The following is a 26,303-nucleotide window of genomic DNA, read 5'->3' on the forward strand; positions in this document are numbered from 1 at the left end:
CACGACCCAAGGGACGGCGTAGCTAGCTAGCATTGTAGCCCAGGATCCGGCAGAGCTAGCAAACACCGCCACCAGGAGCTGCCAGAGTAATCGAACGCTACCATCCAGGGTCCGACAAAGTTAGCAAATGCCGTTAGCAGGGGCCGGCAGAGCTAGCGGGGGTGTTCTATAAATCATTCTGTCCGACCTACACTTATGCGCATGTGCAAAGCTTTAACCCTCTGAGGTTAAAGCTCAAACTGAGCCACAGACAAACGGAAGTGAAGTTTCAAACAGCCGTCATTCAGACGCAGCTCCTGCAGTAAATGGTGAAACTCACCGAACTGCCAGCGTCCCTGAATGACCTGGTGAACCCAGATATTTAAATCTAAGATACTCGCTCAACATCATCCATGTTTTCCATGATGTGATTATGTAGGAAAAATAGCTGTTCCATCTCTGCCTGGGGTCCTAACGGAACATGCAAGCTATAACCCCAAAGTGAACTTCAGAATTAATGATGTTTTCAAGCATTTAGTCCAAGGAATATGAGCTAATGTTTCAGACTTTGAGTTGGAAGAGGTACTAGGTCGCCGTGACATTTCTCAATTCCAGCGTCCAGAAAAGTGTCTAAAACAAATGGTCTGACAAAGGTTTCCAGGAAAGATAAGAAGGAAAACCAGATGTGGTGTTGGATCGACTGTTGTTGACGAAGATTCCTCTGGTAGGATTGCCAAAGATGGATTGTTAAGGCGGTGTGTGTGTGCTTTAGCCACACACACTCGGGTATAAAGGTTGGAGGAAATAGAGAATCGGGGGCTTTCTTCAACAAAATCTGACTGGTTACGCTGGAAGATTTCTCTGACTTTATTCATGAATAAACAGACCCACTGAGCCAAGCAGAGTTCGATTTTTCATTTTACGTTGACTCATTTTTCCTCAACAGTCAATGAATGAATTCCAGAACAACTTCTGCGGTTGCTCCTCCCATTTTAGGGCGACGCCAAGCAGTTTATTTTAGGTTTGGTGAAAGAGAAGCGCCTGATGCATGTTTGACGTGTGAATGGCGTCTGGTGTGAATGCGGCTTAAGGCTTCAGATGAACAACAACAGGAGACATTTTCAGTTATAATCTAAATGAATTATTGCCTATGTGAAGAAACTTGGATCTTAAAAGTTGTGGAAGAACTCTTCTAAACTTTTTTTTTAACTTCAAGATTTTATTTTAAAGTTTAGCAAACTGAGATGAGGCTTTGAGTTCAGTGGTTCGTGTGTTTTGATGTTTACTATCGAGGGGATAAACAAGCTTAAATGTTGAGGTCTAAACATCTCAAATATCACTGATTTTCCACCAAACATCAAAACTTTTGTTTTGATAGAAATCCGAAGAGGGAATGCTGGGAATCTCTTTCTATCTCAACATCTGTTAGCGCGTTCTGCACTGACCGAGCTCGCAGAACCACGTAGAGAAAGACGGGGAAGAGCTCGTCCATGGACCACAGGAAGTCCTGCTGCAGCAGCGACTGGACCACCTGAGTGATCTCCTCGAAGGTCAGCTGGATCACCTGCAGCTTGTCTGTGGGGGTGAACGTCGTGCTGCGGAAACAACAAAGTAAGACAAGCGGTACAATCTCTTTTTTTAAATGAATAAATGATGGTACCTGATCTGCTGCAGCGTTTCCACCGCAGAGGCAAAGCAGGAGTCTTTGGTGCTGGAGACGACCTGCAGCACAAACCAGAGACACACAAACGTCACTTTAGTAATGCAAAACAAGTCAACAGGAAACTCACATTCTGTTTCTAAATAGTGCCTTCCTTTGAGAAAACAGTCAATAGAAACTATTAGGTATTTAAATTATTAGATAAAGTTTTATTTATAAAAAAACAGATTTAGATTATTCAGAGCAAATTTGAAAAACAGGAATACTTAATTATTTAAGGAAGAAAAAATAAAAATAGAAAAAAGGAAAAATAGGAAAACGGAATTTGCTAAGAAGTGAAAGGAGAAAAGGAAGAACAATAAAGTTAAAGAGCAAAGAATAAAAATGTAAGCGAAAACAAAAAACAGACATTAAAAAGAAAAAGAGTAAAAATGTAATTAAAAGGAAAACGAATAAAAATAATTTACAAAAGAAAGCTAAATTAAGTAAAATAGAAAGAAGTAAGAATGAAATAAATGTAATCAAACTGATGTAAAAATGGAAATATGCATTCACAAGGAAGTAAAAAGGAAAGGAAAACAGAAAGGCACTAAAATGGTATTAAGCCATATAAAAAAGAGAAATTACAAGAAAATAAAAGGAAGGGAAAAAAAAGAAGAAAAAGAAAGTCAAAGGGAAAAGGGAAAAGAAAACAAAGAGGTCAAAACTGAATCAAAAAAGGAAATAAATAGGGAGAATTGAATTTAAAAGCAAGTAAAAGTGAAAACAGAACCAGGTAAAAAGAAGTAAAAACAGGAAGTGTTAAAAATTAAAGCAGCAAAACGTAAGTGAAATAGAAAGGGAAAAGCAAAGAAGCGACGGGAAAGAGAAGATGTGAAAGAGGAAAGAAGTAAAAAGAAAGGGGGAGAGGGATGAAAGATCTCCAGAAGAAAAGGAGAGAATCGGCGTTTTTTAGAGGAAACTTTCTCCTCTCCTCATTCGAGTGAATTTTATTCATTTTGTGTTTGAATGAACATTGAAGCCTTCACTACGAGACCATATTAACAGAAAGGTCAACGTTTCTGTTCGGTCTTCTCCAACAGAGAAACTTGTTTGTATCTAGTTTTCAAACCTGCTTTTAGAGGTTTTCAATAACAAAAACATAACATGTAGAATCTAAGAAAATCACATCAGTTCAATCCAATTCTACAAAATGGAAGCTTGACTGTTTTTTGTGAGAAAGATGAACTTTTTGAGGATTTTCTGTTTTTTTCTTTAGAAACATCAAAGTTGAATGTTTGGCTAAAGTTTTAACATTTGACCAGAATGTGAAACCAACCAGCTGTTTGTCTCCTGCCTCGGGTACGGAAGTTGAGATGGGCCAGAATTTCCTGAAACGACATCAGAGGTTACAGCCGTGTCTCCCCCCAAACACTCGAAAGTGACCCGTATTCAGGCGAGTGACCCACTGCTGGACCCCGAGGAAGGCCAGCAGGGCGAGGTCGGGCTGCTTGTTGAGCCGGAGGACGCACTCCCAGTACAGGTCGTCCTCCTTCTCCTTCTCCAGAGCGTAGAGCGTGAAGAGCGGCGGGTAGAGGCGAGGCAGCAGGACGGGCAGCAGCAGAGCCCAGCTGCTCGCCACCAGGCTGGAGACCGAACACGGGGAGGTTAAAACACCTGAGAGGGGGAGCGGCGGAACCAGCAGGGGGCGGAGCTCGGTCCGTACCCGGGCCGGGGCGACTCCAGCGGGGCGTCAGCAGCACTCGGCTCCTTTTTCATCTGGAAGCTGGAGGCTGAATCTGGTATGAGGGCGCCCTCTTCTGGCACGTCTGGGAACAGAAACCTGCAAGACATTCAAAACTCAGCTGTGAAAATCCTTTTCTTAATTTTATTCAACTAAATTTAAATCAAAATATTTTTTTTTCAGAACTTGTTTAATTAATCTAAACTTCAGTCATTTTATTCTACAAAAAAACGTGATAGCTTTACTTTGAAAATCAGAACCTTTGAATTTGTTTTTACTTCTATTGACAGTATTGCATTCGGTTTGTTTAGTTTACATACTTATAAACCAACAATATTTTGAATTTTTGAGCGATAATTCTATAGTGAATCAGCATTTTTGGATAACAAATATTTGTAAGTACATTTTCAGAAACAGATTTAAGGGGAAAAAACAGAATCAGCCTAAAGTGAACCAAAAAACAGATGGTAATTTTTAAAATTAAAAAGCAGTTTCAAACTCAAAAATACATACTGAAAACTTAAAGGACTTATTAAAAATTTGAAAAAAAAAATTATTTAATATTGGCCTATATCATATTGAAAACCTAAAAACATGAAAATTAAAAATAAATAAATTAATAAAAATGTATTTGTACTTTCCCAATTGATTAGCTCAAAGCCTCATCCCCATACAAAAAGTAAATTAGGATCAGCTCAGAATCAAAAACTAAAAAATCTAAAATTAAAAACTGAAAACAAAGAATGAAAAATGAAAAAAGGAAAAGTTGAAAGCATAAATAAACTTTTTAAAATTGGTAACAGTTTTTATTTTTTTTAATTAAAGTTTAAAATTAAAATTTTTTTACATTTTCAAAATTTTTGTTTTAAATCTTTATTATTTTTTCAAATGTTCAATTTTATTTTTTCCAATTTTCCATAATTCCTTCAAGTTTTCGATATGTATTCTTTAAATTTCAAAAATGTCATCTGTTTTTTCGTTCGCTTTAAGCAGATCTTGATTTGATCCCATACAGATCACAGATATCCGGGTTTAGAGGTACTCGTTACACTAACGGCTTAAATAATGAAATGAAGAGAAATAAAAAGAGTGAAAACAGAATCTACCGGACGATCTGGAAGATGCGACTGAGGTAGGACTTGATCTCGGTGACGGCCAGCGGCAGGAGTCGCCGGTTTGCGCCGACGCCCACGTAGGTCATCCGGTAGACGGCCACCAGGGTCTCCACCAGCTGGCCCAGGGGGTGTAGGGGGGTGTCGCACGCCTGGGACAAAGAAAAAAAATCGATCACATAGTCCCATTTTAAAGATCAGGTTTGTGCTTTAGATATTTTCCGCACTTCCGGAAAAAAACTCAAATTTAGAGAAATGCTGCGTTCATGTGGTGTTGGAATGATCGGAAAAATGACCGTCGGACTCGGAACGTAAGCATGAACTTCGGAAAAACAACAAATCTTCCGATAATATATGAATGTAGAGTAGCTTTTAGACATATGCTGGTAAAATATGTGTTACTTTGAGGAGGCTAACTACAAACCTTCTTAGGAACACAAAATTAAAAAAAAAAAAACAGTATAACACCGCTACATGTTAGCCACAGTAGAACCGTTAGCATACTTACAATACCTGCAACTTGTAAAAAAAAAAATATATATATATATACTATAAATAAAACAAATGTTACCGTTTATGCTAACTCCAAACCTCATTAGTAAAGCGTAAAAAATACACAGTCCAACAGCGCTACATGCTAGCTGCATTAGAGGCGTTAGCTTATTCTGTTGGTAACATGTAAAAAAAAAATTCACTAAAACGAACATTTCTGTTTCTATGCCAACTACGAACCTTGTGAGTGACACAGTCCGACACACTACATTTATAGCCTCATTAGCATATTCACAATAACATCCAACCATATAAATACATCCATATTTGCAGCTCCAGATTACAAAACATTTTAGAAAAAACTTAAGCTTGCTTTATAGTGCATAAAGGACAGTAAATATATTTGTGCTGTTTAGAACAGTTTATTTTTATTTTTATTGATTACTCTTGGATAATAGATTGACATGTTTTATCTTAATTTGACCTTCCCGACTCTCCGTACGGGTGGACTCACGTTGAGGAGGTAGGTGCGGATGTCGTCGTATCTCTCCACGGTGATGGGCCCTTCATGATGCGGGACAACCTCCAGACCCTCCAGGGTTTTGCTGTGACTCAGAGACATCAACCCTGGACTGATAAAAAACAAAGTCTAATAATCTGGTTTCATTTGTCTGACTACAGGAGATGTCTCAGCGGTTTGTCTTACCGAACACTTGAAGCGTACCTGTCCTGGATGTGTTGGCGGTGGCTGGTGAGGGCCACGGCGATGTTCTCCCAGGCCTTCAGGAGCTCTCCTCGTCCCGGCGCCTCACAGCCCAGCTGACTCCAACACTCCTGGAAGACGGCCTGCCACTTCTCCTCCGCGCTGACGCACAGCCGACCCAGCTTCCTGCAACGTTACACACAAACGTCATCGCTCAAAAACGGTGAGGCTTCACCCAAGCTAGCACTGCTAAAGCTAACACTGCTCAAGTTAACACTGCTAAAGCTAACACCGCTAAGGTCACCCCTTCTAAAGCCAACACTGCTAAAGCTAGTACTGCTAAAGCTAACACTTCTAAAGCTAACACTGCTCAAGCTAACACTACTAAAGCTAGCACTGCTCAGGCTAACACGTCTAAAGCTAACATTGCTAAGGTCACCCCTTCTAAAGCTAACACTGCTAAAGCTAGTACCGCTAAAGCTAACACTTCTAAAGCTAACACTGCTAAAGCTACCACTGCTAAGGTCACCCCTTCTAAAGCTAACACTGCTAAAGCTAGTACCGCTAGAGCTAACGCTTCTAAAGCTAACACTGCTAAAGCTAGAACTGTTAAAGCTAACACTGCTAAGCTTGCACGGTTAAAGCTAGCACTGATAAAGCTAACACTGCTAAGCTAGCACGGCTAAAACTAGCACTGCTCAAGCTAACACTTCTAAAGCTAACACTGCTTCAGCTAACACTTCTAAAGCTAAAACTGCTAAAGCTAACTCTGCTAAGAAATCACTGAAATGCTAACACTGCTAAAGCTAGCACTGCCGGCTTACACGGCTCGCGTCTTGTCTTTGCCGGAGTCAAACAGGTGAGGTTTGAAGTAGGAGCCGGTCACTTTGAGGCCGGAGCCCCATTCGCCACTGAAGGAGCCCTCCAGGTAGTCGCCGTTCGCCATGGTCAGCACGCCCTGATGGACAGCGGAAACCATCAACCCACAAACCCCACGTCTGCTCTCCACAACATCAGCAGTCAGCTACCTTCCCACTGAGGGTCCAGTCGTCAGAAAAGTCCCCCTCATACGTCGTATCGTCTTCTGACACCAGGACGCCAGTTCCCTGAAAGGAAAGTGAGAACTCAAAGCTTAGTTATCTTCAGTCTGACCAATTAAGAAAATATAAGAAAAATGTATGGAAAGCCAAATGAACCAAAAATACAAACTTCAAAATTCTTAAATATACTCATTTATGATTGGATAAAAGTTAAATGTACAGAAAGCCAAATAGACCAAAAACACAAACTAGAAGTTAAAAGTTAATTTATTGTACATAAAGTACATTAGTTAAAAATACTAATAAAAAAAATGTGCAAATAGTGGTTCCATTAAAAAAACAACAAAGTAGTTATTCACTAGAATCTAAACTTAAAATAAATAAGATATAAACAGATAAATACATAAATAAATAAATACTAAATTAAAGTGCTTCCTTAAAAAAATATTGAACTACTTATTATTATTTTTATTATTATCAAAAGCTAAAAGTTTATCTAATGTATGGTAAGCCAAATAGACCAAAAATACAGACCACAAAGATTGTGATTATAGTGTTTCTAATTAAAAAAAAAAAAAAAAAACATTCATTCATAGGTAAAAGTTGATTTAACGTACAAAATTACAAAAATCTTCAATATAATATTTCTATTCATCATAATAAACTCAATTACTAGAGGTTATAGCTTTTCTTTATTGGTGGGCGGAGCTTTATTTATAATTTAAAATGACCAATCAGAGCAAAGCCTCCCAAAATGCATTCACATTAACACACTCATTGTTTTATTAAATACCCTGCAAGTTTTTTAGTCTAATTATTGAAAAAGTTTATTTAAAAATGTTACCAAATGATCAGTTTTGACAAATACAAAAACTCAAGTTGATTTTTAGAATACAAATGTCTTAAAATTATAAATTTGTTTACAAAAAACACATTTTTAACACTCCAATGAAAGCTCAAAGCCATTAATTTGAAGATATTCATCATTTTTTTATAATTTCTTTCTAGTTTCTTCGTAATTTTCGTAAAGTTTTTTGTAAAGTTCCCACAACCCCAGATATGACCACTTTCTAAGCGCTCACCGCCATTTTGTTGTCCTTGAAGGCTCCTTCGTAGTAGAGGCCGAACTGCGTGACGACGACGCCCGTGCCCTGACGCAGGTGGTCCTGCCACATGCCCATGAACTTCTCCCCTCTGCAGAGAAAACTCAGTGAGCTTCAGCTTCTGACCGTTCCAAACGGAGCGGCTGACTCGAGCGTACTTCGTGATGTCGTCGAAGACGCCGTAGCCCGTCTTCTTGTCCTGCAGCCACTGGCCGATGAAGACGCTGGGCGAGGACGTGTTGAGCTTGCCGCTGCGGAGCATGCCGTGCCCGTGCCGCACGCCGTCCTGGAAGGATCCATCGTAGACTTCTCCGCTGGCATACCTGTGGAGAAGACGAGGAGCGCCGTCAAGCTAAAATGCTAATGCTAACGTTAAAGACTTGAACAGTACCACCTGTAGGTCCCCGGGCCGTGCATCTTCCCGTCTTTCCAGTGACCCTGATAGCAGTCGCTCTTGTTGAGGCTCTTGTTTGGAGCTGAGAACTCCCCAAAGCTGCACAAACACACCAACGAATGAGAAGAAGAACAGACCGAAGCTTTCGACTGACTATTCTCCTCTCTCACCCGTCTTCCAGTCCATTCTTGAACGTCCCGGTATAGATTCTCCCATCAGGCCATTTCAGAACTCCACTGAGGAAGAGAAAGAACAACCGGACTCAGAGCAGAAAGTTCTAAAAACGTGGATTTATTAATCAACCACATCAGACCTGCCATGGGGCTTTCCAGAAACCCAGCACCCTTCATACGTCGCCTCCTTCAGCCGTCCCTCCTTGTAGAACGTGTAGGAAGCGGTTCTGGAGATGGGCGGTTCTGACTTTTGCTCCGTCCCGCTCAGAGCTTGATCCACAGCCTGGTTGATGGCTCGCAACCACTTGGACTGAAAATACAAATCAGATAAGCAACAGGAAGAAAGTTCAGGATATCTCACAGTTTAAAATGTGCTGCAGTTATTAGCTTAATTTGATCAGTTTTACACATTTATAAATGTAAAATGGTAGTAACATTTATATCGTATACACTGGAGGTGCCACTTTTTCCAGATTCTTACCAATGTACAGCTGCATTCTTTCACTTGTAATATTTTGCCACCTTAAATAATGTAGCTTTTATTAAGATTTTGGCATTATTAGTTTTTTTAAATAAAAAATTTAGCACATTTGAAGAGTTTAAATTCATTGTATATTATCATTCCTAATCATTCTTCAGATAGTTCAGCAGCATGATTTACATGATCCCAACTACTTAAGCCTTTAGCATTTGTTGTTTCTGCTTTGTTTAGTGTTTTTTGACAATTTTGTTTTCTTAAGCTAAGTTATAATAATTAAATAGTTTTGTATTTATTTTAGTACCTAATTTAGCTTTAGTTTATCTGGATATTTTTTCATTTTTAGCAAACCTTACCATTGTTTTAGTTAGCGTTAGAATTCTTATTTAATTTAGTAATTTCAGATACATTAGCCTTATTTTTGGCATTACACTTAGCTATAAAATCGTTAGCTAACTTATTATTTTCCAATAACTCAGCTTTTTTATACATGTCACTTAGCTTTAAAATCTTTAGACGTAGATGTTCACACATTGACTTCTCTTTAAAATATTGATTTTATGAAGGTTTTTATGAGTCTTGTTAACCTAAATAGTCAACGTTAAAGCTAAATAGAGGACATTTACTGTCTCAATTGTTTTCTTTCAAAGCAATTGTCTTATTCTTACTTAAAAAAACATATTTTAAAAAGGTTTCAAATCAACAAATTTTGTTTTGATTTTCTAATGGGGTTTTACACGTTTTTCTTTCAAATTACCGTATTTTCCAGAGTATAAGTCACTGTTTTTTTCATAGTTTAGCCATGGGTGTGACATGTTTTTTTTCTTTTTAACATACCGTATTTTCCGGACTATAAGTCGCGGTTTTTTTCATAGATTGAATGTCCCTGCGACTTATACTCCAGTGCGACTTATATACGAATTTTTAATGATGAGATATGGACCGTAAGTCTAGAGTTCCCTCTTATGGTGATCTATGCAATTACTTTATTTACTTTAGTTATTCAGACGTGACACAGAGGACGAAGAATTTAAGGGATTTAGTGATATGGAGTGAGATTGCGTGCAATTAATTACAGTAAAGATACAAAGTTGATGAGTTCTTGAGGCTATAGTTAAATAAAACTGTTATGTTATATAAATGCTACACCTTTTAGTTTTTTTCATGATGCTAATATGTGAATATGTGTTGACACATATTCAGCCTGTTTTCTATTCACTTATGAATGTTATAACTTACCTTCCAGGATGATGTAATATCGTTTTTTTCAACCAGTTTGTAAAATAAATTACTTGAAAAAAATGCGACTTATACTCCAGTGCGACTTATGTATGGTTTTTTTCTTCTTCATTATGCCTTTTTTGGCCCCTACGACTTATACTCCGGTGCGACTTATAGTCCGAAAAATACGGTAAATAGATTCATATATTCGGGTTTCCCTCTAGTGGTTGTTTCCACTAACAACCACTAGAGTGTGCTGTATTTTCTTCTGACAGTGCCAGAAGAAAAAGTGTCGTTCAAAACAAACATGGAGGAGAATATTAATGTTTTACTCTTAAATTTTAATATTTTTCCCATGTCTTGTTTATTATTCTTGTTTTCATTTTTTGTTACAGCAAATATAAAAGTGTGACTTTTACTCCAGAGCAACTTAAATATGGTTTTCTTCTTCTCAATTAGACCTTTTCAGCTCCTGCGACTTATACTCCGGTATACTACGGTACATGAGAAAGACTCACCTTTTCTGAAGGAGACGACGCCAGTAGTGTGAACGTCTCTTCAGGTGTGATCACCTTTAACCCGTGTCTTCAAACAGGAACAGAAGAACCGGTCAAAAGTTAAATAAGCTTTAAAAAAGACTTATTCACTCGTTACACAGACTCAAAAACACTTGACACTGAACAAACGTACAGGCTGGAGTCGTCCTCTGGGATTGGCTCCACCCACAGCGTTGCTAAAGGGAAGATGTGATGAGTGGAGAACTGGAGAAGAGCAAAGGTACAGTTAAAACAAAAAAAAGCACTTTTGGGTACAATCAATCTAAAATGAGATTCCAACCTCCTGACTGGTGGGGGTAAACAGTACTAACCACCAGGGTATCAACCATAACATAATCAAAAACATGAGAATGAAGAACGTAAAAAGTCGGCCTCCACAATAAATCCCAAATTCATCAGCCTGTACACTACAGGTATCGGAAAATAGGACGTAAATAACCAGCATTAATGCTTACACGCATTAAAACAATCTGATTCAGATTGAAGTGTTTAACGAATAAATTTAACCAATCAGATGAACCCCTTTATGCCGTTGACCAATCGGATGGAGCTCTTATTAATGTCTGCCTCCTATATAGACACGAGTCATTTGGGGTATTACTTAAGCTATGACAACTTTTATTTAAATAAAACCGTCGCAAAGAAATGGAAATGATGTCATAATTGTTTTCTGTTTTATTATTATTGTCCATGTTTGCTAAGATTACAGGTTTTCATCATATCCTGTAGGCCAAATGAAAGTTTTTCAGGTAAATTCGGGTCAAAAATGTTTAAAACATATTTTCTCTTTAAAATACAGTGCAATCCTCAATGCTAAACATTAGTTGTATTTATATCTCTACATGCTTTTATTTTGTAAGGTCACATCCTACTTTATTTTTTATGTGATTTAGTCTGAACTGATGCAGATATTTTAAACTGTAAAACATAGAGAACAAAATTAACTGAATTTTAGTTTTCAAAACCACAAACAAGCAAATACAACCGACACAAAATCAGTACAACACTGTGAACGCCGATAGGACAGGTGTGGATCAAAATTAAAAAAATTAATTAAAAAAAACAGGACGGAGACACAAGCTGGGTGGGGGTGGGGGACAGTAAGGACCACCCAAAACTCTTAAAAAAATAAATAAAAAAATAAAACTCCATGAGTGAGAACAAAACTGACCGAACGACAAAGACGGTGAACGGAGACCGTTTGAGGTTTAGTCTGTGATTACACTAGGGAAAAAAACACTAGAAAGCTCCAGAAAAAAAAAGTTTTTGCAAAAAAATATGCTACAAATATTTTTGTATAAATTCAAACAAAAATTTTCAACAGTGTAAATATTTTCAAAATAAAAATCTCGATTGTGTGATTGTTTTAATTAAAAACTAACTTCTTTTTTGTTATAATTAAATAATTAAATAACTATTTTTAAAAGAAGCAAAACTTAACTTAAACATTTAAGGAATTGTATACATTGATAAATATGCTAAAAAATATATTGTTAAGTCATAATTAAAAAACATATTTTTCCAAAAAAAACCAACTAATTTTGGGATTTTTTTTACAATTTACTAAAATTAATATTTAAAAATAAAAGATAAAACTGCAAAAATTTAGAAGCATAACTGTATTTTATAAAACAAATTAAAGGGTGATTAGAAAAATGGATTTCTAAGATCATCTATATCTATTTAAGGTGGAACATTTAGTCAAAAAGAAGATATGAAACTAAAATAAAAGACAAATTTCATAAAAAAGAAAAAAATGAAGAAAAATTGCTTTAAAAACAGAAAAACTAACATAAAAAGGGAAAAATTGTGAATTTAGAAAAACATAAAAGTAAATCAAAATATTCATAACTTTGGATAAATTAAAAACATTCCATGGAAAATTACTGTAAATAAAATCAACAGACATTTTAGCAAAATAAGTAATATTACCATAAGTTGTATTTTTAATAAAAAAAATACATTTTAAATTTGAAGAGTAAAAAAAATGATATAGAAAAATACCCAATTTGTGTTTAGAGTTTTACTCTATAAAAGGAAGAAATGTAATCTACACTCAACACTGCCTCTAGTGGTGGACCCATTAAATGACAACTCTGTTTTAGTGGTAGGACAAAAACATAAACGACTTGAAATAAGTGGACAGGATGGCGAGCTATTCAGTCACACAGAGAGGAAGACGAGGAGGAGGAAGACGAGGAGGAGTTTGGTTTGGGCGGCTGCTCGTAGTTTCATACTCACGAGGTTTTTATGAGGCGCCACGCCCTGACAGCACGGAGGAAAGCACACAGACATTCAGACACAGCAGGTGGAAAAGTGAGAGAAGAGGAGCGGCGGCAGTCGGGGCTGACCTGCGCGTGGACCAGGGCGTCGTTGAAAAGGATGAACCAGTTGACGGAGAAGCGGCCGGCGTTTTGCAGCGTCAGCGCCTTGTTGCTGCTCTCGCAGATCAGCCGCCGCTGGGGCTTCCGCAGCGAGTCCTGACCGCCAGAAAACATCCGGTGAGACGCCGCGGCGACGGGACGCCCAAAAACACGCTAGCGGGAAGGTTACCGTCATTTTCCCGGGAAAGCTCTTCCAGAAGTGGAAGGTGAACTCCGCCTCCTTCCTCCTCCTCTTCAGCTGGAGGCTCAAAGCTTCAAACTTGGACCAGCTGTCCTGCAGCTTCTTGTAGTCCTCCGAGTTCTGGAGGAACAAACCAACAACAGTAGGAACATTTAGAGCCGGGAGTCCGGTGGGACGGACCGCAGCCGTTACTCGCCCTTCCTGCCCTCATACAGCCCCCTTTCTACCCACCTTAAAGTCTGAAGAGCTGATTCACTTCCCTCACTGCCAAACATCTACTAACCTGAACAATGCTAATTATGCTAAGTCAAATTAACATGGCTAACAATGCTAGCATTCTATTTAGCATCATCAGCTATTCCAGACGAACACATAGCTGAAGATGCTAATTATGCTAACTGTGCAAATGTTCCTAAAAGTGCTAACATTGTGTTCAGCATAATCCAAAAATCTTAGAAAAACACATTGCTATACTAATTATGCAAATGTGGCTAATGCTGCTAGCATTGCATTTAGCATCTTCAACTATCTACGAGAAAAGCATTACTATTCATGCTTTGCTAACTATGCTAATGGTACAAAAGTGGTAGCGTTGTGTGCAGCATCATGAACCATCTCAGAAAAACACATTGATAAAGATGCAAATGATGCTAACTTTAATGCTAACGCTAATGCTAATTAAAGTGCTAGTATTGTGTTTATCATCAACTATCTCCAGTTAAAGTGCTAGTATTGTGTTTAGATGTCAGAAACCACATTGTAAAATATGACAATTATGCTAACATTGCTAAGTATGCTAATGCTCCCAAGAGAGCTAGCATTATGTTGAACATCCTATCCCTGGAAAACGATGCTAAAAATGTTAACTAGGCTAATGTGGCTAACATTACTAGGATTTCGTTCAGTATCGATTATCTCTAAAGTATTAGTATTACAGTTAGCATCATCATCAATGTCAGAAAACCAAATAGTCATGAATGCTAATTATGTTAACATCAGCAATGCTACTAAAAGTGCTAGCATTATGTTGAGCATCAACTATCACAGAAAAACATTACTAAGAGCAATAATGATGCTAACTATGCCAATATGGCTAACAGAGTTAGCATTGCGTTCAGTATTAGCTATCTCACAGAAACGCACTGCTAATGATGCTACCCCGGCTAATGCTGCTAAAAGTTAAGCACATTATTATTTATCTTAGAAAACACACTTCAGATGCAGCTAACATTAGCATAGTTAGCATTTTCAGTAGTAAAACACACTGCTAAAGTTGCTAACTATGCTAATGCTACTAAACGTGTAATTATTGCTTTCGGCATGATCAATTCCCCACTGCTAAAGATGCTGACATTCTCAAAGTTAGCATTTTCAGTAGAAAGACCCACTGCTAAAGCTGCTAACTATGCTAATGCTGCTAAAAGTGCAAGCATTGCCTTCAGCATGATCAATTCACCACTGCTAAAGATGCTGACATTAGCAAAGTTAGCATTTTTAGTACGAAAACTCACTGCTAAAGATGCTAACTTTGCTAGTGTTGCTAGCAGCGCTAATCTTTTTGCTCAAATGTCTCTGCACCTATTTTCTAAGAAAGAAGAAACGATTAAAATTGGAAGGTTGTTCAAACCATGTAGTGTCTTTATGTGGATACCATCCATGACTGCTGCGGGCCATAAAAAGAACCCTTAATGGTTACCAGTGTCTGTGTCTGATCACCGTACCGCTTCGTAGCAGGTGGCTAACTTGAGCAGGAGCCGCCCGTACTCCTGGACGTGGCGCAAAGGGAGATAAAAGAGCGCCACCATGAGGTCCGGTGCGGTGGTGTTCTCCTCGCTGCACTCCGACAGCCTCTGCAGCAGCTCTGGACTTTTCCCAAAGACGTCCCTTCAAAAGAAGATCCATCGTGAAGGTTCTGCTCCTCCTCCAGAGTGCCAAGAGTTTCTGTACTCACAGCAGCGGTTTGGCCAGAGACTGGAAGCCTCCCATCACCTGGAAGTTCCCCACGGCGCTGCAGTAACTGCAGGAAAACAGCGGCGTGAAAAAATGCACAACATCCGGATGGACGTGTGCAAACATACTCGCTGTAGGAGTCCAGGAAGATGTCGTGGTGCTCCAGGATGAGGAGGCCCTGGAGGCCGCGGCAGCGCCGCAGGTTGGAGGTCAGGCTGGCGCTGTGCTGTCCGGTCAGGTGACACAGATGACCAAACTGACCCGCCAAAGTCTGCAGGACGCCAAGGGAAGCCTGACCCAGAGCCGAGCTCAGGGACTCTGGAGAAAAGGAAGTAAAGTCGAGGAGGGAAAAGGAGAGGAGAAAGAATGAGTGAATGCAGTTCCTACCCAGCTCCAGCAGGGGGCGGATGACCTGCGTCTTTATATTATACAGCTTGCCGTAGAACTTCCTCTCCGTGGAGGCTAGCTCGTGGAAGCTAGCGATGAGGCCCATCATGTTCCTGTCCGACAGCGCCATGCACCTCCCCCCACCGGCCGACACGCTGCTGACATATCCCAGCTGGAATACAAAAACCGGTAAACAAAATAAGTCCGTTATCCTAACTTTTAATTTTTTTTTTGCAGCGTAGACTTAAGAACGTGAATTTTACATTCATGCAGAAAGGCAGCAGGACGGGCTGCTGGGTGTATCCTCCCGCCTGTCGCTCGTCTCCTTCACCCTCCTGAGCCACGCCCTCCTCCTCGTCCTCCTCGCCGTCCTTCACCTGCTGGCCGCTGTAGTAAATGATGGGCTGGATGCAGTCGCCGTCCGCCAACAGCAGGGAGTGGCGTTCTCCAGCGCTGGCGTCCCACACCCGGATCCCTTCAGACATCTGGGCGAGACGGCAGAAACGACAAGCAGGGTCAGGAAGGGCGGACTTCACCTGTGGGGGCTCGGGTTGCTGACCTTGGCGAGGCGGGGGACGGTGCTGGGCGTCTCCATGTGACCGAGCTGACCACAGTTGTTCCTGCCCCACGAGAACACCTACATTATGAAAACACGTATTAGACATCCACAAAACTTTACAAAACTCTTTTTGAAAAATACCTAACTGATAAAGTCACATGGTAGAGGCAGTTCTGCTTATTTTATTTTATTTAGCTCTCTTGCTATTTTAAGCTAGCATAGCATTTAGCACTTGAAGGCTAGCATCATTCAGGTGGATATTTTTTGCTGTTTGACAAAATTAGCTTTTTCAGTAAACTTTCATATGTTTTAGCATCCCCAATAAGTAACCATCTGATATAAAAGTTTGACATATTTTGCAATTAGCATAAAAATATTATTAGCATAAACATTAGCTTTTTAAAACTTAAGCATTTTTTAAGCGATTTTAGCAATGAAACATTATCAACTTTTTTATTTAAATGTAGGATGTAGTAGAAGTCCTGTACAGCCTGGTATCTTTCTAGCTAGTAAAGAACTGGTGCTTGATTTAGCATTAGCAGCTTTTTAGCATCTAGCATCATGTTTTCAGATTTTTTCTTCTATGTTTTTTCTTTTAATGGTTGATTTTATTCATATTTACTTTATTGACAGTCTGGTATCTTTCTAACGCATAAAGAACGTAGTGCTTGATTTAGCATTAGCAGCTTTTTAGCATCTAGCATTGTTTTCAGACTTTTTAAAAACATTATTCATCTCTTCTATTTATTTTTTTTGGTTGATGGTATTTGCACATATTTACTATATTTACAGCCTGGTATCTTTCTAGCTAGTAAAGAACATAGTGCTTGATTTAGCATTAGCAGCTTATTTAGCATCTAGCTTTAGGTTTCCAGATTTTTTAAACATAATTTAGCTCCTCTTCTTTTTTTTGTCTGATGTTTTTCTCACATATTTACTTCCTTCCAAGGACAAAAACTGATGGAAATTCATCTTGGCCGCATGTAATGTTATTTTTTTTTACTTGTTTAGCTAATTTAGTGGATACATTTTAATTTAGGTCTATTAGCATAAAATATTCCTGTATTTTTAGCATAACAATGCATTTTATTTAATATTTTTATGCTGTTTGCTATTTATTAGGTAATTTTACATGCAACCTTTGTTGTACTGGAGCATCAGTATATTGATGATTCAATTAGCTAAAGCTCACCAATCATTTACTATAACCAAAAAAAGAGAGTTTCTGAAACACAATTTGCTCAGAAAATAAACAAACTTAGAATTATTGATCAACATGAGGGAGTTGTTTGGATAAATTAGGGATTAGTTGTTACGTTTCTCCAAACTAAAACAATTTTAAGTGTTTTTTTGCACGATTATGCGACACGTCGGCTGACCTGACACTGAGCCGTCAGGGCGAGTGAATGCTGGGCGCCGGCCACCACCCGCACCACCTCCTTGTTGTTCAGACTCTTGATGCAGAGCGGCTGCGGCCTGCAAACACAGAATGTTCAGACCGCGTCCACACAGGCCTCTGAATGTACGCAGACGACGCCCTACTGGTCCGAGCAGTCTCCGTGTCCCAGCTGGCCGTGCTCGCCGCGGCCCCAGCTCCACACCTCCGTCTGCAGGGAGGGCAGCAGCTCCTTGGTCTCGGGAACCGCTCCTCCCAGAGGGGTGAGGGCCACGGCTCGCATCCTGGAGTGGGCGGCTCTCCTCAGCAGCCGTGGCGACACTGGGACACGAAAGAGTCGATTTTAGACTCAAAATTCCTCAATAAATGTAATTAAATTTAATAGGTGCAGAGAAAATGATTCAAACCACAAACGGGTGGAATGTGTGAAAGAAATGCTGGGATTGTTTGAAGGTAAAAGAACAAATGTGTCACCACTGTAGCAGCAACATGCAGTAAAGACTCAAACATGCAATTTGATGAGGCTCTGAAAACATCAGCTGCAGACTCTGACATGATTCTAACTTCTGAGTCAAACCAGCAAAAATAATATCCACGATTCTTATTTAAATAATAAAACAATTCTTAAAAGTTCCATTAACAGAACAAAAAAATGATATCTTGAATTTTTCTTATGATAAACAATTTATTGGGCAAAAATCTTCTTGCTTTTGGTTCAAAACGTGAACATTTGTGCAAAGTCTATTCCATATAACTCCCATAAAAAATTCACCTACATTTTATATACATCGTCTGATTTTATTTAGATCTGCAGAAAAAGCAAAGAAGTGCATATAAACTGAGATTTATTGACCTAAAGATACATTTTAACCTTGAAGAACCTAAGATCAAGTTTGTTCTGGGCTTTTAAAGTTAATCTGACTTTTTCATTCATTTTGGGAAAAGGCAATTAAAAGCACAAAAAAAGGAAAAAACAAAAAGTGAATAGGAAATGAAAGCTATTAAATGTGACTCCTAGGGTTAACGTAAACAATTAATCCAATGGTGCTAATGAGTTTAACCCACTTTTCCTATATTGGCATCAGCTCGTTTAGGTTTGTTGAAGAGTTCAGGTCAGGCAAAGATAGTGTGTTATTTAGGTGTTGCCAGCGTCACATCTAGATTTAAAGGCCTAAAATATAGAGAGAAAATAGATAACTTTGGATTTGTGCGTGTGTAAATCTTGATTTGTGCGTAACTTTGTATTTGTGCGTACATAATTCTAAAAAGTACACTTTACATATGCACAAATTAAAATGACAACAGCTTGAAACTATTACACACGTAAATCTTTAAAAATAACGCACAATTGTTACACACTTGTTACAAAACCACATTTACACATAGATCTGATGTTTGACTCCTTTCAAGAGATTTGCGTTTAATTGCTTCATGAATGGTGGGACATCAGAGTTTTGTTATCAACCGTTTTGAACTTTGAATATTATCTGAAATATTTTCTTGCTTTCTTATACAGACATTCCCTTTTGTTAATTGGAGACATGAAGAGTCTCACATCAGATTTGTGCATAAATGGGTTTTGTGTGCATAACAAGTGATTTGTGCGTAATTTTTAAAGTTTATTTATGGGTAATTAGTTTCAAGCTGTTGTAATTTTAATTTGTAGACAAGTAAATTGTATTTTGTATTTTTCTGAATTTGTACTTACGCACAAAATGTATTGTGTGAGTTATAAATCAAGAATTACTTGCACACACAAATTGAGGCGAGTCCATTTCATCTTCATACTGAACTAACTTCTGAAAACTCACAAATCCACCAGATTTGCTAAAAATGTACAAACAAAAGCGAAAGCTACATTTTCAGGAAGTTTTGAAGCGTTCTGAAGGTTTGACTGTGGATGTCTAACATGTTTGTGTATCGATTAGGACACTAAAGTAAATACATTTTATGTCAGAGAAGGTGAACTTTAACCTGAAAACTGATTCTGACTCAGAATGTCGGATGTTCTCCTCAAAGTTTGATTGGAAGTTAAAACTCAGCTCTCCTACATCTGAAATAAAGTACAAATTCCCTAAAAAACTTAAAAAAGCAGAAATTTAGATGTAATTAGTCAATTTTTATGATTTTCTCTTATGAATCAAAGACACACAAAGACAAAGGTGCAGATTTCAGCCCAGAAAAGGTGATTTTGTTCATCCTCATGCAGCTCAGAACAGAACTGAAGCACAGGAAGCGTGTAGCGCTCAGCGCGCGCCGCGCTCCTGCGGTGTACTCACGCTGCAGCCCATAGGAGGAGGATAAGAGCTGAACAGCGTATCTACCCTGTGACAGGAGCCCCGGCAGCGACAGGCGGCGCCGCAGGCCCTCCGCCTCCTCCTCGTGGATGTCCCCCGTGCTGCAGCTCTTCTTGGTCTGCACCGAGTCCTCCAGGCGGACGCGCTCGGCGGTGAGGTCGCCCACTTCGGCCGCGCCCTCCGAACTGGGAGGCCTGGACGGCAGGTAGAAGTTCATCATCTTTTTGAAGGACAGGGCCTCGTACGTGGAGGCCACCCGCTCGCCCACGGCGGACGCGCAGGAGGCCAAGTTGTTGAGGGTGGAGGACGCCAGACCTGCTGACGGCTGCAGGAGAGAGAAAAACAGGGAAGATGATCGAGACAAATATCAATGTTTTTACGCAAAAACAAACATATGTTAAAGATATGTTAAATAAGTTAAAGATATGTTATGTTATGTGCCAACTCCTCAGTTTTTGTTTTTTATTTTTTAACTTGTGGCTAGTTAGAAATGCTAGCATACTTAGATAACTAACTGTGGGGGTTGTCATAGCAACAAAGGAGGATAAAAAGTCAATTTTGAATTTTAACAAACAAAAAAAAAAAAAATCTAACGTTTGTTGTGTCCTTAAAGAACAAAAAGTTTGGTGTCTGTTACCAGCAGAGCGTGGCGCCCCCCGGCGGCAGTCTTGGCGTCTGCCTGCGTGTTGTCCGACAGCCTCCTCAGATACTCCTTCACGGCCCGTTCATCAGGATACGGGGAACTCTTGGCCCGGGACACCGCCGAGGAAAGCTCCTCCCCTCCGTTTGCTAATGAGCCAGAGTCCTGAGTGTGGGCGGAGTCAGAGGAGGTTACGCCAGGAGGCTCAGAGGTGGAGGAGAGGTGGGACGGGAGCACGGGCTCGGACGGCGATGCTTTGAGGGCAGGAGCGGGCGGGTCGTCCTCGGTGGGCTCCACGCCGAGCGGACAGCAGTGTCCGTCAGAGATGATGACGTGGTCCTCCTTGTCCGTCATGGTGTACAGCAGCTGGTTGCAGTGGCTGCACTTGTCCACTGGGGGGCGCTGGGCGTCCCCGGGGCCGAGGCAGCGCACCAGAGCCAGGCTGTGCGACGCCCCGCAGGCCACCTGCAGCACGCGCCTCCCCGCCAACTGCTCCACCTTCCGCGGCCTCCACACCGACGAGGCGGCGGCGCCGTTGAGGCCGAGCTGACACCCGCCGCCCCACGCCCACACCTCCCGCTGCAGAGACAGCGCCAGAGTGTGGCGCTCCCCGCAGGCCAGCTCCAGCACCGACACCACCTGAGCCGAGCCGCACTCCGGCTCCATCAGGGCCACCGGCGTGGGGTTGGGGACGCTGCTGAGCCCCGACAGCCCGCACTGCCCGGCGCCGTTGTCCCCCCACATGTGGACGCCGCCGTCCTCCGTCACCGCCCCGCAGTGGAAGCTGCCGGCCGCCACAGTGAGCACCCGCTGCCCGCTGAGCGCACCCTCCAGGGTGGGGTCTGTCGTTTCAGAGGCTTTCTGTTTCCATGGCAACGCCCCCACGCTGTACACCTGCCCACCTGAGCACAAACACCAATCAGACACTTCCCTATAAAAAAAACTCCCCATGACGGATAACCTTACCTTCCACTAGCAGGACGGCGTGCCGGGCCCCCAGGGCCACCTGGAGGATCGGTCGAGGGAGCAGCAACCTCTCCGGGGTCACGCTGCAAGAGTAGCCCCTCCAAGCGTGGAGGAGGCCCCGTTCCCCGCCGCCGTCCTCCCCAGAGCTGAAACAATCACAACACTCCATTTAATCACCGTGGGGGGGCTAAACTGCAGCAAATGATCCGATTAGAGAGGCTGGTGAGTCGGGGAGGGGCCCAGCTCCATCCTAAGGAAGTCACATGAAGATCAGCCTGAGAGGAGCAGCTGAGACCCCTCAGGCATGGGGAGGGTTCTGCTGGACCTACCTCTTCCTCTGGGTCTCCATCAGCGGAGGGGGGTCAATTCTTCCGCTGCATGTTCGCTCCTGAACATCAAAGAGTAAAAAAGCACAAGAAGTCACTAAACCTGCAGGTTTACAAGGAAATATGGGAGTTCTTTCAGAATAAAACATCACAATAAAAGCATTTGCACTTCATTTTTAAACAAACAACAATATTTAAGCATCATGTGAAGTACTTTTAACCTATAATGACGTAACAGTGATGAACAGTGCAGCGCGCGGACCCTGTCAGGTGTCTCCATCTGTCCTCTCCTTAATCTCACTAGCTAACAGCGGCTAATCAAAATTAGCCCTATCTTAAACCAAAACAAGCTAAACACACAAACCGCGCGAGTCACTTCCGGGGAAACGGTGGAGAATCCTCCTCTGAGCGAGCGGCTGCTCGTCCTGACGGTTCTGTGTTCGGCAGCGGCCCCGGGACCCGCCGGTACCGGTGGTTAGAAGCCAAACGCCGCCGGTTCAGTTGTTGACACACAGTAGGCGCCGCTGACGCCAAAGATCGTCTATGCACGCGCGCGGCGGCTCCGAGCAGGAAAAATATAAACGAGAGTGGGCGTGTCTTAAAGAGACAGTACATGTAAACAAGAACAGGTCGGTCCGGTACAAACGAAAGAGTGTTTTTATTAAGTCAAAATTAGTTTTTCAATTTTGATATAATTGAGCTGTCTTATACATGTATATATATATATAAGTTCAGGTGAATGCTTTTTCTTTTTTTTTTCTTCCAAAAATTGCATAAAAACTGAGTTGACTTTTTCATAATGTTGTAACAGAATTATACAATATATATAATATAAATAATAATTATAAAATAAATAATTGTAATCATATGTATTTTATGGCCCTGCGACAGACTGGCGACCTGTCCAGGGTGTACCCCGCCTTCGCCCTTCAGTAGCCGGGATAGGCTCCGGCACCCCCGCGACCCCGAAAGGGACGCAGCGGTCAAGACGATGGATGGATGGATGGATGTATTTTATTGTGTCTTTATTAATAAATAACATTAAAAAATATTAAAGTAAACAGAAAATCTTATTTTGAACAAGAAAGGCATCACAGATTGTAATACATTGTGTAGTAGTGATATATGAAACATAATGTACACAGCAATATGGTATTCTTTTAATAATATAGAGGTTGCGGGGTGGGGAACAGCTAAAGGACACCTGTTAATTATATATATATATTTTTATTATCAGTATTCTCTCTAATTTCCCAATGAAAGCACAAATAAAAAATAAAAAAAACAGAGTGATAGCTCTTGTTATGAATTCTCTATTATTTCTGGTGTCCAGGAGAATCTGGATGGAAATAGAGAAGGTAAAAGAAAAACAAAAAATATTATAAACATCAAAAATTAGAAAGTGACAGCAATAATTTCATATAAAGAAAACAGAAAAATAACGCCCTCAGTTGACAGTAATACAGATTAGAAAGTAGGGCTTTCATTACTGTCCACTCAGATATAGAGGATTCATCAGTAAAGTTTATTTTAGGATGGTGTGCACGGTGGCGTGATAAATAGAAAAAGCTGTAATTATTTATTAATCAGCACTAATCCATCAACCTCATTTAAAAAGGGGGATATAATAATCTCAACCTGCAGGATTTAAACAGCCATGTCCTTATTTCACAAGGATTTAACTCACAAAAAATACTAATTTCCCTAAATGCCCTAAAAGTCATGAGTAGATGGAGGATTCTGGTTTCCTTATCCTGATCTGAAGACCTGCATTCATGAATGCTTTCATGTCTTAGTTGGGAACCAGTCTGTAAAACTTCCTCCTTGAATTGTCAGGGTTGCGCACGGCCCAAAGATGATCTGGCATGGGGAGAGCCTAAAAAAATAGAACACACAGCATCAACGACATCTTTTTCCGGCCAATGGAAAAGCTCCTTTAGTCACAAACAAGGAGGAGTGGTCATGGGGAGAAAGGTGAGGAAGTGCCTCACCTGTCATCATAAAATGGATAGTAATAATAAATGTCCATTAATATGCACTATAAAAGTAAACAACGAGAAGCTGTTATACAACGCATAAAACCACGAATGAAAAAGTCCACTCATTGCTACAATACATCGAAGATTATTTAAACGTCCTATGTAGTGCACATTATCAGAAATAAAGAGAAGGTTGATTCCTCCTGCTGTCCATTCATTTCTTATAACGGACGCCTCACCAGCATTATAGATTACATTATTCTATATAAATATAAAACTGTTTCAAACATATTTGTCGTTGTGAACAGTCAGTCAGAGATCGGCTGCAGCACAACTCCCGTCTACACGTTTCTAACCATTAAATCCTTCAATAGATCCAAACGATGGTTTAGGAACTTTTGGGATTTCAGACAAACTTTGGTGCAGCGCTGGAACTCCAATCGGAAGATTGCAGGATCAGTTCCTGCCTTGCCAGCCCATGTGACGAAGTGTCCCTTGGGCAAGGCACTGAACCCCACATCGCTCTTAGTGGTTGTAAATTGGTGCCAGTGGAGCTGCCATCAGTGTGAGAATGGGAATGTCAACCAATCAGGGGCTCAGCTTTGGACAGGTGACATTTTCAGAGACTAGATCAAAGGGTAGAAATAAACATTCAATGTGGCCGCTTGATGTGAAGATTTTTGTCCTGAACTAACATCCATTTTCTTAACCTGTTGAGGTTGCAGGGTTGCCAGAGACTGTTCTGGTTACTGTTGAGTGAAGCTGGACATGGGCTCCAGCTCCATGGGGTCTGACATTTACCATGGAGCTGGAGCGATGAGCCCCCTACACTGGCCAGCCGCCCTATGGATACCATTCCGTCACCACCCGGGGTCCGTCAAAGAAGCGGGAGTCGCCACCCAGTCACTATCCCGTTCACCCATCATACATGGCGTCAACCTATAGCTACCAGAAGCAACGTGGTTACATAGTCTTTGGTCAGCCTTTAGAAAAATAAAACGCTTAGTGCATTTATGCTGTTGTGATAAATGTAAATAATAACCTGTTAATCCATCATTCCATTTTCTGCCTGTCGAAGGAGAGGAAGCAGCTTTTTCTAAATAGAAATTAGTTTATAACTTTATATGACTTCCTTTCAAAATAAAAGATATATAGGACCGTCTGAATGCAGTAAATGTAGCACTTCAAAAGACGAAGATACAGACGTTTTGGTGTAAGTCACTTTATACATGTCAAATTAATTTTTTAGCATACAAAACATGTTCGTGTTCAATTGCACTGATTTTCCCACTAAAACTCTTTAAATCCCATTTTAATTGTGTGCTATTTTTATTTTACAGTTGTTATCCCACTCTTGCGACATGGAGTAAATTGTGAAATACTGACAAAAACATTCATTTACAGGACATTATGTGAAACTTTCAAAGTCAAAATAATAAAAAAAAAATCCAGGCAGACATTTTGAGACTTAAAGGGTTAGAATATGATTATTGTTATGATTATGAGTTGTGGGTGGGGCTGTTATTAAAGATCTTTTTATTGATTTCTCAAGATTTATCAACATAAACAGAATACAGAGACGTAAACACCAAAGGAGAGGACGCAGTATAAATGAAATAGAAATATAGATTAGAAAGACATAAATATAGTAGGCACTTACTTCAGGTGAGTCCAATGAGTAAATCACAGTCAACCTTTATGCAATAGAGCAAAGACCCATGATATATTGAGAAAAATTCAAATTATTAGTAGAGAAAAATGTTTTTCTAATAATAAAGTTGATTTCAGTAGATGGGTTGCAACCTTAATGCAGATTTAAAGTAGAGAACAAAAGGCTGCCATGTTGTGTAATAGTTTCAATAGATTCATTGATTGTATGTCTCAAATGTTCAAGCTTCAAATGGGATGACTTCTTCCACCCATTCTTTAAATGATGTAGGGGCAGCTTTCCTCCAGTTAAAAAATATCAAGATCTTCTAACCGATGCAATGAAAGCTACAGCATTGCTTTGATAGGATGTCACAGAAATATCCAAAGGGACGACCCCAACTAGAGTAGTAACAGGACTTTGCCCAATATTCTTTTTACAAACAGAAGACATGGTTTTAAATATTTTTTTCCAAAAATCTTTTAGCCGGGGACACATCCAGAACATGTGACTCAGACTGGCTGGGATGAGGCGACACCTAAAGCAGGAAGGGTCAGCAGACGGATACAGTTTTGCTAGTTTACATGGAGATACAGTAGATGCAACCTGTGCAACACCTTAAACTGTAGTAGACCATGTCTAATACATGAAGACGATGAATGAATCCTTGTAATTGCCGTTTGCCAAGTTTTATCAGTTAACTTTTCACCGAGTTCCTGTTCCCATTTGACCTTTAGATGACTTAGTGATGGAGCTGATACATTTTGGATTTTTCTGTAAATTAATAAAACCCGGCCTTTATCAGACTGATCCAAGTCCAGACATTCATCAAGCCAAAAAGCCAACACACTCTCAGTAAAATGCGTTCATATTCCACGACTTTGCACTCTGAAATACCGTGTATAATATACGCCAAACACGGTTTTTGCGTGCATATGATACGCAATGATTGAGA

The 26,303-nt window shown here is 40.3% G+C and overlaps 2 protein-coding genes across 8 annotated transcripts in view; one reads left to right on the forward strand and one right to left on the reverse strand.

Moving 5' to 3' along the window:
- als2b (alsin Rho guanine nucleotide exchange factor ALS2 b) overlaps positions 1 to 22,296 on the reverse strand; it is a 24,970-nt gene extending 2,674 nt beyond the window's left edge. The window contains exons 1-33 of one of the 7 annotated variants that reach the window (XR_004948114.1): positions 22,086 to 22,296; positions 21,725 to 21,783; positions 21,396 to 21,541; positions 20,427 to 21,331; positions 19,772 to 20,114; positions 17,639 to 17,813; positions 17,476 to 17,572; positions 16,097 to 16,174; positions 15,801 to 16,022; positions 15,538 to 15,709; positions 15,279 to 15,468; positions 15,152 to 15,217; positions 14,922 to 15,084; positions 13,189 to 13,320; positions 12,987 to 13,115; positions 12,877 to 12,900; positions 10,769 to 10,839; positions 10,597 to 10,663; positions 8,520 to 8,689; positions 8,377 to 8,442; positions 8,207 to 8,305; positions 7,971 to 8,135; positions 7,792 to 7,903; positions 6,698 to 6,775; positions 6,494 to 6,627; positions 5,673 to 5,855; positions 5,481 to 5,598; positions 4,469 to 4,626; positions 3,345 to 3,461; positions 3,088 to 3,264; positions 2,958 to 3,009; positions 1,640 to 1,724; positions 1,425 to 1,574 (exon numbers count right to left, since the gene is read on the reverse strand). Coding sequence is in view for 6 of the 7 variants with exons in the window: in XM_024281667.2 (XP_024137435.1) it covers positions 1,425 to 1,574; positions 1,640 to 1,701; positions 2,958 to 3,009; positions 3,088 to 3,264; positions 3,345 to 3,461; positions 4,469 to 4,626; positions 5,481 to 5,598; positions 5,673 to 5,855; positions 6,494 to 6,627; positions 6,698 to 6,775; positions 7,792 to 7,903; positions 7,971 to 8,135; positions 8,207 to 8,305; positions 8,377 to 8,442; positions 8,520 to 8,689; positions 10,597 to 10,663; positions 10,769 to 10,839; positions 12,877 to 12,900; positions 12,987 to 13,115; positions 13,189 to 13,320; positions 14,922 to 15,084; positions 15,152 to 15,217; positions 15,279 to 15,468; positions 15,538 to 15,709; positions 15,801 to 16,022; positions 16,097 to 16,174; positions 17,476 to 17,572; positions 17,639 to 17,813; positions 19,772 to 20,114; positions 20,427 to 21,331; positions 21,396 to 21,541; positions 21,725 to 21,744 (4,841 nt within the window). In the remaining variant the exon portion in view is untranslated. The remainder of the gene's footprint in view (positions 1 to 1,424; positions 1,575 to 1,639; positions 1,725 to 2,957; positions 3,010 to 3,087; positions 3,265 to 3,344; positions 3,462 to 4,468; positions 4,627 to 5,480; positions 5,599 to 5,672; positions 5,856 to 6,493; positions 6,628 to 6,697; positions 6,776 to 7,791; positions 7,904 to 7,970; positions 8,136 to 8,206; positions 8,306 to 8,376; positions 8,443 to 8,519; positions 8,690 to 10,596; positions 10,664 to 10,768; positions 10,840 to 12,876; positions 12,901 to 12,986; positions 13,116 to 13,188; positions 13,321 to 14,921; positions 15,085 to 15,151; positions 15,218 to 15,278; positions 15,469 to 15,537; positions 15,710 to 15,800; positions 16,023 to 16,096; positions 16,175 to 17,475; positions 17,573 to 17,638; positions 17,814 to 19,771; positions 20,115 to 20,426; positions 21,332 to 21,395; positions 21,542 to 21,724; positions 21,784 to 22,085) is intronic. The other 6 variants (XM_036212544.1, XM_036212541.1, XM_024281667.2 and 3 more) reach the window with 6 other exon arrangements.
- Positions 1 to 26,303, forward strand: part of si:dkey-246g23.2 (solute carrier family 66 member 2) — a 271,509-nt gene that overhangs the window by 99,296 nt on the left and 145,910 nt on the right. The window lies entirely within an intron of this gene.

This window comes from Oryzias melastigma, linkage group LG6 (genome assembly GCF_002922805.2).
Source record: "Oryzias melastigma strain HK-1 linkage group LG6, ASM292280v2, whole genome shotgun sequence".
NCBI lineage: Eukaryota > Metazoa > Chordata > Actinopteri > Beloniformes > Adrianichthyidae > Oryzias > Oryzias melastigma.